Genomic DNA, 17,820 nt, shown 5'->3' on the forward strand with positions numbered 1-17,820 from the left:
TACAGACTAGAACAGAATTTCATATAACAATTTTCTATTAAGTAAACTTCAACTCACTTGTCTTTCAATTTTAACTACTCTGGAAGCAAGACTGATTTTAGATGCATATACATCTTTAGCTTTTGATCCTTGTTTCCCAAGTATTTGGTCTAACCTGTAAATTTATAGAACATATATTATGCGTACTTATTTACAATTTGAAATAAAAAAAAATCTAATAACATATTCAAAATGATCATAGTAATATGCTAGTAAATTATAATAAGACATTTCAACAAGTGTTTTACAATCTAAAAAGGTTTTGTCATGTAAATGAAACTAATCTAGGAAAGCACAGTTGCAGTTGCAATATTAATAATGAAGGTGCGTGTTTATTTCTAAAGCACCTAAATAATACAAAAGCATTCTAGAACTTACAAAAACAACACAAGCAATGACTTCCAAAATAAATGCATATTTGTGTTTTAAACAAATATTATTTCAGTTATTACTATTGTGTTAATATTCTGTATTAGTAGGTAATTGTTTGGTTTCTATTATTAATTTTTTATGTCTCTTTACTGGTAGAGATTACTACACCGCATGCTATCATTTAGATCAAATTAAATGTTACTATTTGGATAAGTGAGTATAAAACAATTATAAATTCTACTATTAGGTATAATTTAGTAGTAGAACTTTTTTCAAATAGTACCGTTTAAATTTCTCTACTGTTCTACACAGCAAAAAATACAAAAAAAGGTACTTATTTATAAATCTTATTTTTAAAGGTGTCGTAAGTGTACATTATATTTTAGTATAATAATTATCAATTTAACTTAACCGGAGCGCAGTCAGGCTCGCGTTTGTATCACAGCCGCTCAAGATCAACGGTACCGAATGGTCCCGAAACTAGTTTCGCTTTTTAGACCAATTTACATGTAAGTTAAACCGGTAATTATTACAATAAAATATTAATAAATTGGTTATTTTACAATTAGGTATATTTCTATTTATAATAAGCAGTATGAAATACTGTGTGTTATTTACTTATTACTTAATTATATTATAGTTTTAATGTCTATATTTTATCTGTCTGTCTGTTTGTTACTGTTTCGACATTCTATATAATTTCTTTTAACAAGTAATTAGATTAAGATAAATTCGGGTAGATGCATAGACTATATCTCGTATATAAAAGACTATCTCAGGATATATACCTAATAAATACACATATGCATACATTCTACAATGATAGTTTTAATTATGAAACAATTTAATAAATGGTTCTACACATCAATCTCATTTCTAATATCAATATGAATTTTGTTAAATATTGTAATATTCTATTATTATGTTTAGGTATTAACTATTTCTTGTGGTATATTTAGTATAAAAAAATGTAAGATATAATGTAATATAGATTTTTCAGAGAGTATGTGAGATGAATAAAATGATATAGCAATTTGAAATCCAGAGACACTATACGATACGACGTATGGATTTCGTGAAACTAAACCACTTTCCTCAAAGAAAACAGATCGAAATAAGACAATGATTTTGAATAATTAATTTCATTCGTTTACTAAAATAAGTTTAATTTATTTCAACATTTTCATTGTGGCGTTACAGAAATGTAATGCATTGTTACAAACTTTTCCCTTTACATTTTGTTTATATCTTACAATTTTTTTCGATGAATACTTTGAATAAAAAATGGGGCTTTAAATTTTTTCTTAAGTATTTAAATAAGATTGTCGCTGAATAATTTGAAGTTAAACAGTAAGATTTGAACACAGCTGTTTGTCGTTACTCTTTAGTAATTTAAACTTTCTTAGACTCAAAATTCAGAAGTCACATCTGCTGTGAAAGTGACAAAATGGACAACGATCTTCAAATTGTATTGTATATATATAAATTTTGGACAACAGGATTCTGATAATATTTAATCTTTGATTTGTAGATTTTTGTTGTTTATCTAATCCAGCCTTTCCCAAAGTGGACGATAACGCCCCCTTGTGGGCGCTGCAGGCCTAAAGGGACACCCCGGTAAGAGCCCCAGAAAAAAATGGGGGCATTGTGTAAAGGCTTGGGGGGTGATTTGTAATTTGAAGTAATAGTGGTTTTTAAGTAGATGAAAAAATGGGGGCGCTAAAAATAATTTATTCTCAAAGTGGGCACTAGACAAAATAAGTTTGGGAACCCCTGATTTAATCAATAAAATGTATAATTATTTGACTGTATTTTATTTTGAATAAATACCATAGAATGTATAATGTTCGGGTTGCGTTCCTTAGTGACTATAGGTAAGTATACTCGTACCTAGTTCGTATGCGTCCATGGGGATTGTCAATATTTTTGTTGACATTACGATGTTGGTTAGTTATTATTGATCATACATACAAAGAACATGCGGCTACGGCGCTCATTCTTTTTATGTAAATATTATTACTTAATGTTTGTTATGAACATCGAAATTATTACGTTTAGCGTTTATCAGAAATATTGGCATAATTGATTTTATGATTTTGATTGATTTATTGAGAATATAAGAAATAAATTAGGATTTTGTAATTTATTTCTTATATTCTCGTTTCCTTATTATTTATCATACTTGTTAAATTAGTTTAGAAATAACTTTTCGATGACATAGTATTGCTGATCGAGTTAAGTTTTACCGATAGGTAGTAATAATTGAATTTAACCTATTTAAAATGTACCTATATATAATAAAATTATGACTACAATCTGTAATCATCTTAACATTTAATAACATTATTCGATCTGCTCATATTTCTTTTTGTCGTAATTTGTGTCATAAACTGGACATGTTATATTTTTTGGGTAAGTGGCGTTCTCTCAGTACAATTTGATAATGATTAATTAGTGAATGAAGCTCTAAGTTGTGGCAGAAGGCCTGCGGACGCGGTGCGGGCACAGAGAGCGAGCGCCTTTTTACGAGTACCTCACCTGTATTGCAGGTTCTTGGTTCGGTTTAGCAGATCAGCGTGCCCCGAGGAGTATTGCTCTATCACATCTTTCACGTCGTAAGGTTTCAACGCTTCTCTAAATCTCTTGCGTGCGACAAAATACTTGAGCTACACGGAAATAACAGACAATGGGTGGTTCATCAAAGTGAAGCTATGTATATTAAGTATAAGGTAAAATCTCGATAATTAATTATGGATACTATCGCTTATTTAAGATATTGATTTAGATGACGTCACATGCCAACTGCCAATGAGAATGTCATGAGAAGTTGACGAAAAGGGTTACAATTTTACCTGGCATTACTATAGCTCTTACTACCTAATTCATTATGCACAGGCAATCATGCATATACGATATTATTATTTTACGACACCCAATAACAATAGCTGTACCACCAAGTCCTAAAATGGTTGGGTATAATTAATATTTTTAGAATCACTGTAAATATACATCTGAAATGAAAGTCTATAATTTGTAATTAATAATTCTCTGTAAAGTAATAATTCTCTGAGCGACAATGTCTAGAGTATATGATTAACATTTTGTTTTTCAGTGATATTTGCAGTGAGGTAAATTTTTTTTATTACAAATAGCATTGCACACAAACTAACTACATTAAGGGGATATTAGAACGTTTGCCAAATATTCTACAAATAAGTATTACATTGCAAGACATAGTAGAAACAGTAGACATGAGAAATATAAGAGGTAGATATTAAATTGTAGTGCAAGGTGTAGTTAGGTACAGGAGCGTTCTTGTCAGGCTATCAGTACCTAGTCTGGACGTTTTTCACTCGTCCCAGTAGGTCCACATGGCCCGCGGAATATTGTTCAATAACGTCCTTAACGTCGTATGGCTTTAGAGCTTCCTTAAACTTACGCCGAGCCACAAAATACTTCATCTGTCAGAATTTTACAATATTCTTACTTAAAATTTTCGATATATATATAATTAGGTTATCCTCTAAGGTCATATATAAAAAATTATTAAGTTCGTTCTTAGAATATAGTCTACGTTACAAAAATTAAAATTATTGTAATTTTTGCTAAACGAGTAACGACTTTGAATTTCCTTAGAGAATAACATATAACTGGATATAATTGTGTTGGTAATGTTTATTATTATTTTACAATATATATTTAAAAAATAAATATTATTGCATAGTCTAACTAATAATAAAATTATATATCTATAAAAACACTGAATTTACTATGATTACCTATGAATAAGTACTTGAGTACAACAAATCAGATTATAGCATGCAGTTCTATAAGTACCTACGGGAATAACGGTATGGATTGAATAGGTTTGAACATTGCAAAGAAGCTTAATAATTCAGGGCTCCGCGATGACTACCATTTTTACCTCTCTTATCAATTATGTATCGAAGGGAAGGTATGTATATTACAGGCAAAGATTAAACTAATTTTAAGAATTAATTTTGAGCGAAAATTCTTCTATTAGAAACGTAATGTTCATCTAAATACAAAGGAAATGAATAAATTTTATAAAGAAAAATTTGTTGTAACACATGCAAGTACTAACTAATTAGACACTTTTTAAAATTTCGATGGCGTATTGAAAGGAATCTACGCGCGACGATTCAATTGGTCGAGATGGTTCGAATAAAAAGAAATAGACTCACATATAAAATTTACAATCTCATACAAAATTTAATCTATCCCATTGGTATTTACATGAATTATTTAAATGTTATTTAAAATTATTCTACAGCAAATTAATATAAATATATATATGTATGTATAGCTGATGGCGATTACAATTGTCGGAAACGACAATAACTGTGAATTCATAAAATTCCTGTAGTACAGTACGGTACGATAATTTATTATGGAATAAAATATATAATTATTATTGTTTTTAGTCTTACTTTTTGCAAGGACAAATAAGTTAGTAGTAATAATTATAGGATGTTTAAGATTTTGCTTCGTAAAAAAGCAGCTTCTTTAAAAACCAGGACCAATATGCCCAATATTCGTAAACTCTATCAATTGTAAAATCGATTATTAATATCAGATTTAAGAAAAGTTTCAGTAGAGATATTGTGTAATACACATACACACACAGTCACACAAAAAAATTTAAATAAAGTACATCGTTTTTTGGAAGTCTCTTAAAACGCACAGTCCATTTCTCATGCTTTGACACTTCTGTGGGTCAAGTTATTATGCGATCTTTGTTGACTTTGTCGATTGACAGCTATGTTAAATAATGTGAGCATATTGACTTCGTTACTTTTATAATGTAGATAAGTGTTTTAACAGTTCATCATTTTCCTGTCTTTATCCTATATAATTTTGAATCAAAATTATATGTTTTTCTTTTCCATTAATCTCTATTTGCTCTCGGTTTAATATCACATCCCTTCACGCAGTTCATTTATCTCTTGTAAAGATTTCGTTTATCTTTATAACCACCTACATCCATACATTTCTTAAAATATTCTCTTCGTTTCACGTATCATATGTCTATATGAAGAGAAATGATTACTTTTATACTTTTCTGACATTGATGCTATTTTCAATCGTTGTAGGTGTATTAAGTGGGACTTATTCATTATTGCAATATATACACATACGTGTGTACTTATGTTTTGGTCCTGTAGATTTTGTCATAAATTTTAGCGGTTAGTGGTAGTAATGTAATGTATACTAAAGGAACTGAATATGGTTAATATAGGCTAATATATTATGTAGGTCATTTACTGTTTTGTCAATGATCATAAATGTATGATCATGGATAAAACAATATACGTCCTATAGGACAAGACTAATGGGCCTTGTTCTGTAATGAATATAATGTATTTGGTTATTATGTTTCATATAATTAGAGAAAAAATATTCACAATAGTTTATACAGAGAACATTGAAGTAGGTTTTCATTCATATATATTTTATGAAGCGATGACATAATTTTGTAGATGTTCAATATCAATTGGCCGTTCTCAACGACAGTTGACTCTTGAGTGACTAATGGATTTTTGAAAACAATATATATATTAAAAATTGTAAAAATATTTAATATCAATAAACAGGGTTATTTATTTAAAAAAAAAACATACCTTTCTTATGAATCGAATTGCCGCTTTATGGCGCGGGGTCAGGGTGACACAGCGTGGTTCCTCGTCTTCATCTGCACAAAAAAAATGACATTTCAGAATGCACTGAATAATCTTATTATTTTATATAAAAGTTCTATAGTAGGAATGATTAAGTTTTTGTATGGATTTCCACTATGTGTAATATGATTAAAATACGGATCATCGACATACAATTAATGTACTTGTATTGTATTCATATATAACGAGGTACAACTTTTTTCATCAAAAAAGGTTTAACTATAGTTAAGACAAAAGAATGTTATATTAGTAGTGTGAAATATCGAGAAAATTTATAAACCTAGTCATATTTATAATCAAATTCGGTTAAGCTGTAATGGCTGAACAAAGCCAATAACAGTTAATGCCAAATAAAATCAAAACGTAAATAGATTATACTTGAAAAATTAGATTAGTTATTTTAATGCATAAACTTATAATTCTTAGGCATTTTTAAATGTGCAGTTAAGTGCTAATGCAAAGCATTAAAAATAAGTCTGTTTTTAAAGTAGGTATAATATTTTATTTAAATTTAATTTCCGGTCCCTAAGGTAGGTGTTACAGTACTATCAATCAATGATAATAAAAAACATCAGAATACCACAAACTGACAAAATTATAAATATAAAAGCAAGTACTTCGGTCATGACTATACGTTTCGCGTGCTGCATGTCAGTTCAACCAAATTACAATAATTTTATTGATTTACTGTCACGGTGGCTAATGACGACAAAGGGTGTCAATAGGAGCTTGTTCTATCCTACATTTGAGTAAACGTCAATAATTTCACAGTCTGTAATGGATTTCTTTAATTAAATTATATTTTATATACCTACATTTCTGTTGTTTATTGTTGTTTGGTCATGTTTATTAATTAATACTTTTATACACTATAGATAAAATATTAGTAACTTGTGATTTTTTTGTTTCTTTTTTCAATGTGATTTTTGATTTACACATAATATACCAATAATATACCTAATTGCTATTACATTAGAGCAGATAGGATTTAGTACAGAAATGGAGGTATCTAATAATCGTATTGTATCTAAGTCTAAGAATGATTTGTATCATTAGGACATGCAATGAATACTTCATATGATGAATTAGCTAAATATTCGTTTTTAAAATGAAAATTCACTATTTACAAATAAAGTATATTAAGATATATTTCATTTCCATTTCCATATTATTCCATTTGTATTTCTTTTTGTCTGATTAAAAATGTTGTGCGAAATAGGTCCACTCTTTAAAATTCGTAGTTTATTTGATATAGATGTTATGTCTGAATATCTTATATCTGCCACTAGTTTGAAACACATCAATGGCGATACTGTCAATTTCTAACTGCTTTATTTCTCTTTCGGTGGTTTTTGCCATTTCATACTTTAGCATGTTCGATTTTATTTATGAGTCAGTCTTGTTTATTATAATGTTAGAGGTTGCTGTGTTATCAGAATATCTGACACGTAGTATTCTTTCCAGACTTCAAGAGTTAATTATAAGTACTTGGAAATAGTTACATGCTGTTAGATTTTTCTTTGTGTGTATCGATGACGCGTCATAAGTTTTCTTAAAAGAAAAATTCGACTGCGTTTGCAGTTTTTTACTTTAAATTTTATTGTAATTTTAATACAATTAGAAATTTTGATATCGTCGATACAAAATTTGTAATTGGTCGCATACTGTAAGTTTTCTCCTAATGTTCTTCTTACTTGGCAGTAAAAATAAATTTTATTGTATTATAATATTAATGGTACGAACACGATATTTTCGATTAAAGTTTTACAAGTACTGTAAAGTAAATGGTAACTGTAGTATGTTTATGCCAATTTTAGTTAAAAATCATAATAGGATATTTATTAAGATAAGATACAAGGATACGAGCTGGTGTAGCGACTAGGTAGCACTAATACGAATAGCAATGCAGTGAGCTCAGGGCAATATGTAGTAGACATGTTAAATACAATTTCAAAACTTTCTTCGATTGTTGTTATCTTGAGCTTTTAAAGTAAGCTCATAAATAGTTTATAGTAACATGCTTCAGTATCTATGTATTCTACTTTTAGTTTTTGTTATATTCGTTTTCAGAAGGGTTCATAAACGTATTAGTATACCTATACCTACATTGTATAGTAGGTATTATTAAAAATTTTGACAAATTTCTTAAAGTTTCATAACTTATACCTAAGGTTTACTTTTGGATCGACATTTAATTAATATTAAAAAGATCTGTATCGTTCCTAAAAAAAAAACACCAGAATATGTATCAAGGCTTTCCAATAATACATTTCCACTATAAGTCATTTGCAGATGGTAGTCAAATAAACAATTTCACCTAGCGGATAGTTCATCTAGTATCTATTGTATTTATTCAGCTGTTGCTACACTCAAGTCTTTTTATTTAGTTACAATAATATTTAAATATTCTACTTTTTTTACACTTCTCCTTTGATTATTATCCATTTTCTTTGATAAATGATGTTATTTTTAACAAAAAGGCATTTTAATGATGTTGTTATTAACAATATTTTTAGACTACTTATTTCATTATTTCAATTTATAACAATCCTTTTTTAACTTTAATTTTTGTGAATTAAGAGAAAGCTTTTGTTGTAGTTAAATCGTACTCAAATGTGTTTGCAGTAAAATTTCTACTCGTATGTTTCCGAACACAGAACCAGAGTCCAACCAACAGTAAAAGATATAAGAAAGCAAGATGCGATATCTTCGAATCTCTTCATTGCTGTATTAGAAAATGCTTTCAAATTTATAGACTGAAAATGCTCATCTAATATCATTCATCCTTGAAAAAAATTACGCGCCATAACTGCTACTAGTAATATAGCAAACGGGTATGCTTTAATATATATGGATAAAATAAAAATCATGTCTAACGTCTGACTCACACCTATAGGTTGTGGTTCGGAACACTGCATTAAAAGTTGTTGATAAATTATATATATACTAGAATATATATATATATATATATATATATATATATATATATATATATATATATATATATATATATAGTTCTCTTAGTTCAGGTGTATCAAATTATATTGATAGGTAGCTAAGTACATATTCGTATAAACTTGTCAGGCTGGGTAAGTTTTATTTCGACTGAGAGGTTTGTCAAAGAATCCAACATGGTTGAATGGGGTTTAATAAATTACGCAAAATACGAGTACCTACTTCAAAGTTCGTAAACAAGAGTCTTTAATTAGTGCCTTTTGGTAGTGACGATTTACTTAATTGAAACACTTTTATTTCGAATATTTATAAAGTGTTTTTTCGATGAATGAATTAATTAGTGGCTAATTAATCACGATGATTGCACGAGGACTACACGGAGATCGAGTTGACAGTACTATTGCTAGCAATGCGGAGTGATATCGTTGTTACTAATAATGCCATCTTCTTCTCTAAGAGTTTAATGGGTGAAAATGAAATATTGATCTCGCCTGCGTTTTTGGTACTAGGTGAGGATGAAACAGGTCTGTTGGCCTATCGTGATGAAATTAACAACTTTTTTTTATACCACTGAGGTGGCAAACAAGCATACGGCCCACCTGATGGTAAGTGGTTACCGTAGCCTATGAACGCCTACAATTTTAGAGGTATTGCAGGCGTTAACAACTTATTAACAATGATGATTTCTACAGGGAACCACGAGGAGGTCGACCTCACAGGATATATTGCTAGCAATGGGGGCAGTTAGATCCCATTACTAACAAGCCTTTCCCCATTAGGAGAGTGTTATGTTCGGAAATTTACTGCGTGATAGATTTCAATATAGAAATATCCGCTAAAAATTGACTGACTAATATAGCCCGAAGGATTAATAAGTTGAAGTGGCAATGGGCATATTTTTAATAAATTAAAATACTGTACATGCTTTGAAAGTACCTATACAAATTAAAATAGATTGTTTGACTACGGTGTATGTTGTTTCATAAGAATATCAAAACTTGTCGCTATGTCCTTGTATAATAAGGTAAATAAGGAGCATGTCCCAGTAAACAGTTTTCAAGGCCTCCTTCTCTTGACATAAACGACTATAAATGAAAGGACAACAAACAATGTAACTTGAAGGTCTTTGTTGTTGTTTAATATATAAGAAATTGATAAAAAATCTACTTACCTAATGTTTTGATTGAATGAATTCTATAGTAATAAGTTGTATGTGTTGGAAACAAAACTTAGCAACGCTGTTATTATCAGTGAAAGATTTTTCTTTTTTTTTACACCACTGAGGTGGCAAACAAGCATACGGCTCACCTGATGATAAGCGGTTACCGTAGTGATATGAAAGTGGAGTTCGCATCATCAGATGGTTATCAAGAGATGGAAAATGTGGTGCAGACGCATATGGTATGGATGAGGACTCTGCTTTCATAATGCCAGAACGTAGTGGCTTGGTAATATTTGGTGGCGTAAGGAATCGATTGGATGATAAAAAGAAAATAATTGATAAGTGAGAGTGACTCAGACCAGCAACCTTCACAGTCTAGACAGGCATATGTATGCAGTATCCCAGTCTATGGCTATGTAATCGGAATACTAAAATTCATTAGACCTAGATGGTGGTGGTGGCGCTAAAGAAGAGGCGTTGTCAGAAATTTTTTAAGTATTTAAGAGTGAATGTTTTATTCAACACTAAGTCTAAGAACTGATAAATAGTTCTCAATAGATTTTTTTTTTATATAAATGAGGAATTAACCTATTTCTTTTAAAACATCTAAGATAGGTAATAGATGTTTATTGTAAATATTTTTAAAAATTAAAATTATAAATAGACCATATAATTATAATGGACAACAAAATATTTTGATTTACTAGTTAAGATATAAAGTTATACCTAATTACCGAAGTATAATGTAATTAAGATAAAAAACATTGTCTTCATTCGATATGATGTTGAAGAGGTATTGTAAACTTTAATCGGAAATGAAATCTTATAATCACGAAACATACATACATGTATATGTGTTGGACACGCTCTTGGCTGGTCAGCAAAGAAGGGACAAATGAAACATGAAAATTCACGTTTTTTAAAAAGTATATTTTAATCATATATGACCTAATATTGTATGTACTTGTATTATATAAATAAACTAGAGTATTGAAAAAAAGCACTAGATTTATGTTAAAAAATAATTTTATGTTCTGACATGGGTGTACCCAGTTTGTAGCCCAGGAAACCATGTCAGATTTGTGGTGATTGTAGCGCTTGTTGTACTGCGCGATTTTTTCAAAAATTAATACATAATATATAGTAAGACATACAATTTTCCAGGGAGAGGAGGCAGGTGAGGGCAGCTCCTCCCCCTTCCCACGTTCCGGAATATTGTCCCCTGGGTACCCCTATGAGTTCTGATACGAATTAACATTATTATGTTTTGATTCTGTCTAATTAACTATCTATAGAATAGAAAGCATTTATTGGCTACAAAACAATTTATCAAGAAATACATAACCATAAATACAAAAAAGAAAAAAAACTCCAAAGGATCCTTATTTCAGCATCAAGCCATCAACATCTATAGGTATATTATTAATACATTTTTATTTTTTCAATATCATATCATCAGTATTACATGAGTATTAAGAAAATATTACTTACCTTATTTATATTAAACTTATACATAAGTTTATATTCTGTATATATTGATATATTGTACCTATTAGTTGCCACACTATATCGTAAGTGTGGCAACTAATGTGTTATTAGTGCCCACTATATCGTAAGTGTAGATACTTGAAGTAGGAAAACTAATTAAATAGATACAATGTTTGTTTGCTATCGTAGTATTATAAAAACAATTCTAGATGGTGTGTCAAGATGAAACAGACACCAGTTTTTTCTGAAGGTCTAATATCTTCAAAATGTGGAAACAGCATATATTAACATAGATATTCTCAACTTTATAATTTTATTATATTAATTAGATAAATATACGCCTTTTTACACAATTACAGATTCATACTTTATTTATGGTAATATATTTCATATATGTAAATTAATAGTATAAACTTATTAATACATTATGAAGTCATATTGTTGATTTTAGTATATTTCAAAGCATATTGTTAATTAAAATATTTTGACAAATATATGTAGGGTTGAAAAACACAACACCTTGTTCAATTTAGAAAGTTTTGTATTATAAAGTTTTACATGAGTATAAGCTTCTACCTATCGAGTTTGAAATTAGCTAGGCTAAGTACCCCGTACACCAAGTAGAAACGTGAGTAAATTTAAAAAAGAAAATAAAAGTGATGAAGTTTCAAATATAATTTTGGGATATAGTAATAAGATACATTTGAATTTTAAGATTCTATTTCAGTTTACTTTCGAAGCAAACTTGTCAAGACGTAAACCGGCAATATTACCACAATAAAATATTTTTTGTAATCCTTCAGTCAGAGAATTTTGGAAAAGAATCAGTAGTTAATAATAACTACTAAGATATAAGATTATAACCAAGCTATTTGGCCAGAGCTACAATTATGGTTACATCCACAACAAACAGTAAAATAGTAACATTCTGTTTTATGAATACCTTAAGTCGGTTAATTAGAGTCGGTAATACTTATAAGTAGGAAATACTTATTAGTGTTTATACTGAGAATGGTTACTTACGCTTTAATTTATATCTACAGTATAGATAATGCATAAATTGTATTTGCTACTATCCTAAACACATCAATGATTGCAATACAATTACTCTACCAGCTAAATTAACTACTCATCTATTATACCAATATGAAAATAAATGTATTTATTTGAGAATAATGAGATAGTTGATAAGTAGAATAATCTCGATCTAAAGATATCGAACTAGCTATTAATAAGAGTTATTTTTTACGTACCAATACATTTTGTTTGACGCAAATGCGTTTAAAGTAATATAGTAGTAGGTAGGTACATTATATGGTAGTGGCACTTCTAAATGAAGCAGTAAAAGTATTTAAATGTCGAAATCGACATTTAAAATACTTTAATATTATTTTGTGAAACTAATGTTTATACCTATAGACAGGCAGTGATTGATAGAAATGATTTCTAGTACTTTACAATGACTGAACATTTAGGCACCTTATTTAAAGAGGCTACTCGAAGCGACAGAAAGAGCATTACAACGGACGGACAGGTTTTTTTTTCTAAAACGAAACGACAGCTAATTTTTATAAATTTTGCCTTTTCGAGGCCTCTTCTTACCGTCAGAGATTTTCTTGGAGAGCGCAGTCTCAGCCACCGAGTCCTCGCTGTATGAAGGGTTGATGGGTCGCGATCGCCCTGTGCGCCCGTTCGTCGCGCCTGCCAATCCACACATACGCTAACTTCAACACTGACTCATGCTTTGTCTCACGATTCGTTAAATCCAATACACCTTTAGCATGCTTCTTAAAACTATCTCTGGTCTATTCCGTATATGCGATATTTAGTTATTGATGAATGTGGCATGATAACTTAGGCGTAGATTAAGTATAATGCTATAAACCGATTTTTTAATGAAGCGGAATGGAACTACCTATTAACAATTAATCTTTCAATACTTTGAATTGTAGTATGTATGTAGACATGCTGTCTGATTTAACGTCATAAGTCGTAAAATAAATTCTGGAAATCAATTTGTTTCGGAAGTCACTGTAGTAAGTTATTACATTAATAAAATAGGAAGCTAGATATATGAACTAAATAATCGCTACGTATTGGTATATCAATGATATTATACAAATCTAATAATTATTATTTATAATAGTGACAAATTTCATAGTTATATAAAATATTTGATAATAAACTTTAATCATGAGAATGATTCTACCTATCTGTCAGTGCTTGTCTGCTTGTTGGCAGGTTGTTTTAATGTAAATTCGCGGGTGCGCCAAACTAACTAAAATAATCAATTTTAATTTAAAAATTTTAAAAACTACATTTGATCTATCAAAAATTATATTTTTCACGGAAAATAATATATTTTTACCTTAATAAGCATTTCCTACAGATTTATGTTTCGTAATGTTATTTATAAAGTTAAACGAAATTCATCACTTTATCAGATTAACCTCTTTATAGAATGTCATCTAATGCAAAATGGGTTTGAATTAAGTACTTTGAATAATAAATTTCCAAGATGAAATTTACCGTACCCTACAGCTTATGCTAAGTGAGATTTCTCTTTAATCTTGTTTCATATTACAGGGTTCTTTTATCTACAACACGTAAGAGATTTCTTATATTTTTGCTATTATGCAGGGATGGAAAAAATTACTGACTGATAAATCCTCAATTTGGAGGAGCTTTGTGTATATGTTGTTAATGTTTATTTAATCGGCCAGCGTTTACTTGTTACATTTTATGATTTAGGTAACTGGACTATTTAGTTTAACGTATGTTTTTTAGATTTTTTTTCTTTTGAAAATGATTTTTTTGTGATACTTCAAACAAGCTAATGGCCCACCACATAAGCGTCGCCTATAGACATGAATATTATAGTGAAAACAGAATACACTATGGTATGTGCACTTCATGTGTTGCTATTCCTAATTACGTTAAAACAAATCGTTATGTTATTTAAAAGGTTTTAAATTGCATCAAAGAACCACCTAAATAATGAGGTCAATGCAGCGGTTGCCATTTAATGTCTTAGCAAACTATCGATCGATTTCTTTTCTCTTTCTAGCATACAATGCTTTTCAAGAACATAAGGCTTCATAATTGTATCTATTTATAATAACAGACTCGTTTAATATTTTGCAAACTGAAATAAAAAGTAACAGTTTATAGAAGAAAGTAATGTAGAAAGTTGCGTTGAGATTTTGTTGTAATAGGTATTTATTAAGTTATATTGATAAAAAATAACGTTGTTTTATTATTTATAATATCTCTAGCCTAAAAATTCCGCATGGAAATTTAATAAAACGATCATGCTTTTAATATTTGCAATCTAAGATACTTAATTTTGCTGTTTGTAGTAATGTAAATATATGATATATCTATCTAACTATAGAACAAAAAATATTTATTTCACTGATTGGGAAATTAAAAAAAAATAATGAATAATGTTATGGTGAATAATAATATATTATGATTTGAGAAGATTCGCATGATCTTACTGAAGTGATTGGCAACTGTTTGTCTTCTAATTGCTTTAACTATCAAATCCATTAAATCCTTATCTATTAATTAAAACATTGTATACACAAAAATGTATTTAAACAATTTTTTTTATTTAGACATGCTTCTTAACCCATTTTCCATCTTCACACTCACCATTTAAGCTGTGTGTTATTAAGCGTATTTTGTCAATCAGTCAATGCTATGGAAAATATAGAATTGTCATACCCATAATACTCCTCTATAAAATACCACTCTAAAGAAATAAAGTATTTAGTTTGATTTCTCATCATTTTAACGCCCTAATTTACATTTAACTGCTTACCATCAGGCGGGCCGTATATTTCTTTGCAATGTTAGTGGTATAAAAAATATCGAACAAGATCACTATTTCAAAGGATTGCATTGGTTTCCATTAAAGTTGCTATGGTAATGGTACAGGTAGTTTGTTGTGGTTTATTAACATATTCGTAAAAAAAAATCTTTTTGCCTTTTGGGGAAATGTGAAGTGAAGAAATGGAATTTTAAATTTAAATTTTTAAATTAAATGTTATTTTTAATTTAAAATTCTTCATAGTAGACGCGTTTATTTTTGCAAGCTTTTTTGCTTAATTCTTTGTTAATATGTTTTGATTAGATAAGAGAAAGGTACCTGTTCCAGATAAAATTGTCACGACAAGTATGAATTCATATTTCTTTTTTTTCGACGTGTATTTAAATTCAATTCAATTATTTATTATATTTTAATGTTGTAACAATATAGATCTAAAGAATTAGAGGTGAACCCTGGAAGGGCACAGCAATCATATTAATAAATGTTACATAAAATACATAGCTTCACTTCTATTTATCGTAGTAGCGGATTGGTAGCTTTAGAGTATGTATATTAAAATTAGAAAACATAATTATATTAAAGTCCGTTTCTAAAAATTGTTTTTACCTATCATTTTAACTTATTCTAAACCACCAAGAGCTTGTCGGACATGAAAATAGATAACGTATTTGACAATTTTAAGCATCCAGTATTCTAATACTTATTTCTGATAATTATATACCTATTTTTATTTTTGTAATTCTTAATAGGAGATACAAAATAAAAAATAGGCAAGTGTATTACTTAACGTTTTTCTAATCTAAATTCCCGAAGTTTTAAGGAAAATGAAAGTAATAGAGCTTCTGACCTCTGTTGTGTAGATTTTTGGACGATATATCTCAAGTTCGGTTGCATAATATAAAGTCAAGACATTCAGTTTTATACTTTCTGTGTAACTTTTGGATGTGGTAAAAATCATAATATCCACTAAATATGTTAATCGAAGATTGGTAAGACAATATTTAACAAGTACCTACAAAAACTCGAATTTCAAGTTAATATCAAAACCAGACTTCATATAAACCAGAGTAAGATCAAATTTATATTTACGAATAGAGATGTATAAATATAGATATCCCTAGAGTTTTGTAACCTACATTTGGTATCCAGGACTTGGAATCACTGACAACTACATGAAAGAAGTAACAAAAACATCATAGAACAACATAGTAGATGATAAAATAAGTTTTAAAACATCCAAAAGAAAATATGCTGAAAGAGAAACACCAAAGTTAGTGTATGGGAGATTTATAGGTGTAGACTAATGATGATGATAAACAAAACTTTAAAAAAATGAAATTAAAAATCATAGGGTCTAAAATATTTGATAATAACGCAATTATATTTTTACATGATTTTAGTTAAGTAATAAATCGGTATTATTCGTTTTTCTGATGTGCGAATTACCGCTTTATTCAGAAAATATTTCATGAGGTTATGTTGATTTGGTTTATGAGGTGAGGATTGTCATCAATTTCTTTATAAAAAAAGTTGTATATGTTGTTTTATTATTATAAAATAAAAAATACTTGAATTTAATTTGGAAAAAAGTGGTATTTTAATAATTGTTCTATGACAAAAAGAATAATTAAATTAAGTTCCAATTGACTGAGATATGTATTATATAATATATACCTATCTACATAAAAGAAATATACACACAAATTGAGAATCTACTCTTTTGTGAAGTTAGTTAAAAAGGATCTTGATGGAGAAGTATATGAGTATGGTGTATAACAACTCTATCTATATAGCATTCATATTCATATCTGTCAGCAACATTGGAAACCAGCCAATCCTCGAAAGAGATTTATGTATATTTACGATAGGCTTTACCAATTTTATTTGTATTATAATTGGAGGGCTAAGGGTATCAGAATGATAGAAGAATAAAGACAGAGTCGCAGGGTTATGAACTGATTAGTCGAATGGAAAATGCAGTACTTTGTATTTACTTCTAACTCTTACATTTCTAATCCATTTTAAAACATTCTAAGTGTGAAATTTAAAATGGTCATGTGCTAATATTACTATCATCCTATCCCATGAGGTTATAGTAATAAGCAAATAAAAAGTAGACTGTTCTTAATAGCAAAGAACAATTTCAAATTATATGACAATTGTTCGATTTATTAAGGCATTAAGAAGTAATAAATATTACACTGATGAGACAATGAGAAAAGATGAGAGGTAATAAATATTCATCATCATCACATTAGTCTTTAACTGCC

At 29.0% G+C, this 17,820-nt stretch overlaps 1 protein-coding gene across 1 annotated transcript in view; it reads right to left on the minus strand.

The window, feature by feature from the left end:
* LOC113518284 (potassium voltage-gated channel subfamily KQT member 1) overlaps positions 1 to 17,820 on the minus strand; it is a 68,352-nt gene that overhangs the window by 12,058 nt on the left and 38,474 nt on the right. Inside the window, exons 10-12 of the mRNA XM_052903042.1 lie at positions 6,054 to 6,124; positions 3,745 to 3,872; positions 58 to 154 (exon numbers count right to left, since the gene is read on the minus strand). Coding sequence (XP_052759002.1) covers positions 58 to 154; positions 3,745 to 3,872; positions 6,054 to 6,124 — 296 coding nt within the window. The remainder of the gene's footprint in view (positions 1 to 57; positions 155 to 3,744; positions 3,873 to 6,053; positions 6,125 to 17,820) is intronic.

The sequence above is a fragment of the Galleria mellonella genome, unplaced genomic scaffold, assembly GCF_026898425.1.
Source record: "Galleria mellonella isolate WM207_F2 unplaced genomic scaffold, CSIRO_AGI_GalMel_v1 utg132, whole genome shotgun sequence".
In the NCBI taxonomy this organism is placed as follows: domain Eukaryota; kingdom Metazoa; phylum Arthropoda; class Insecta; order Lepidoptera; family Pyralidae; genus Galleria; species Galleria mellonella.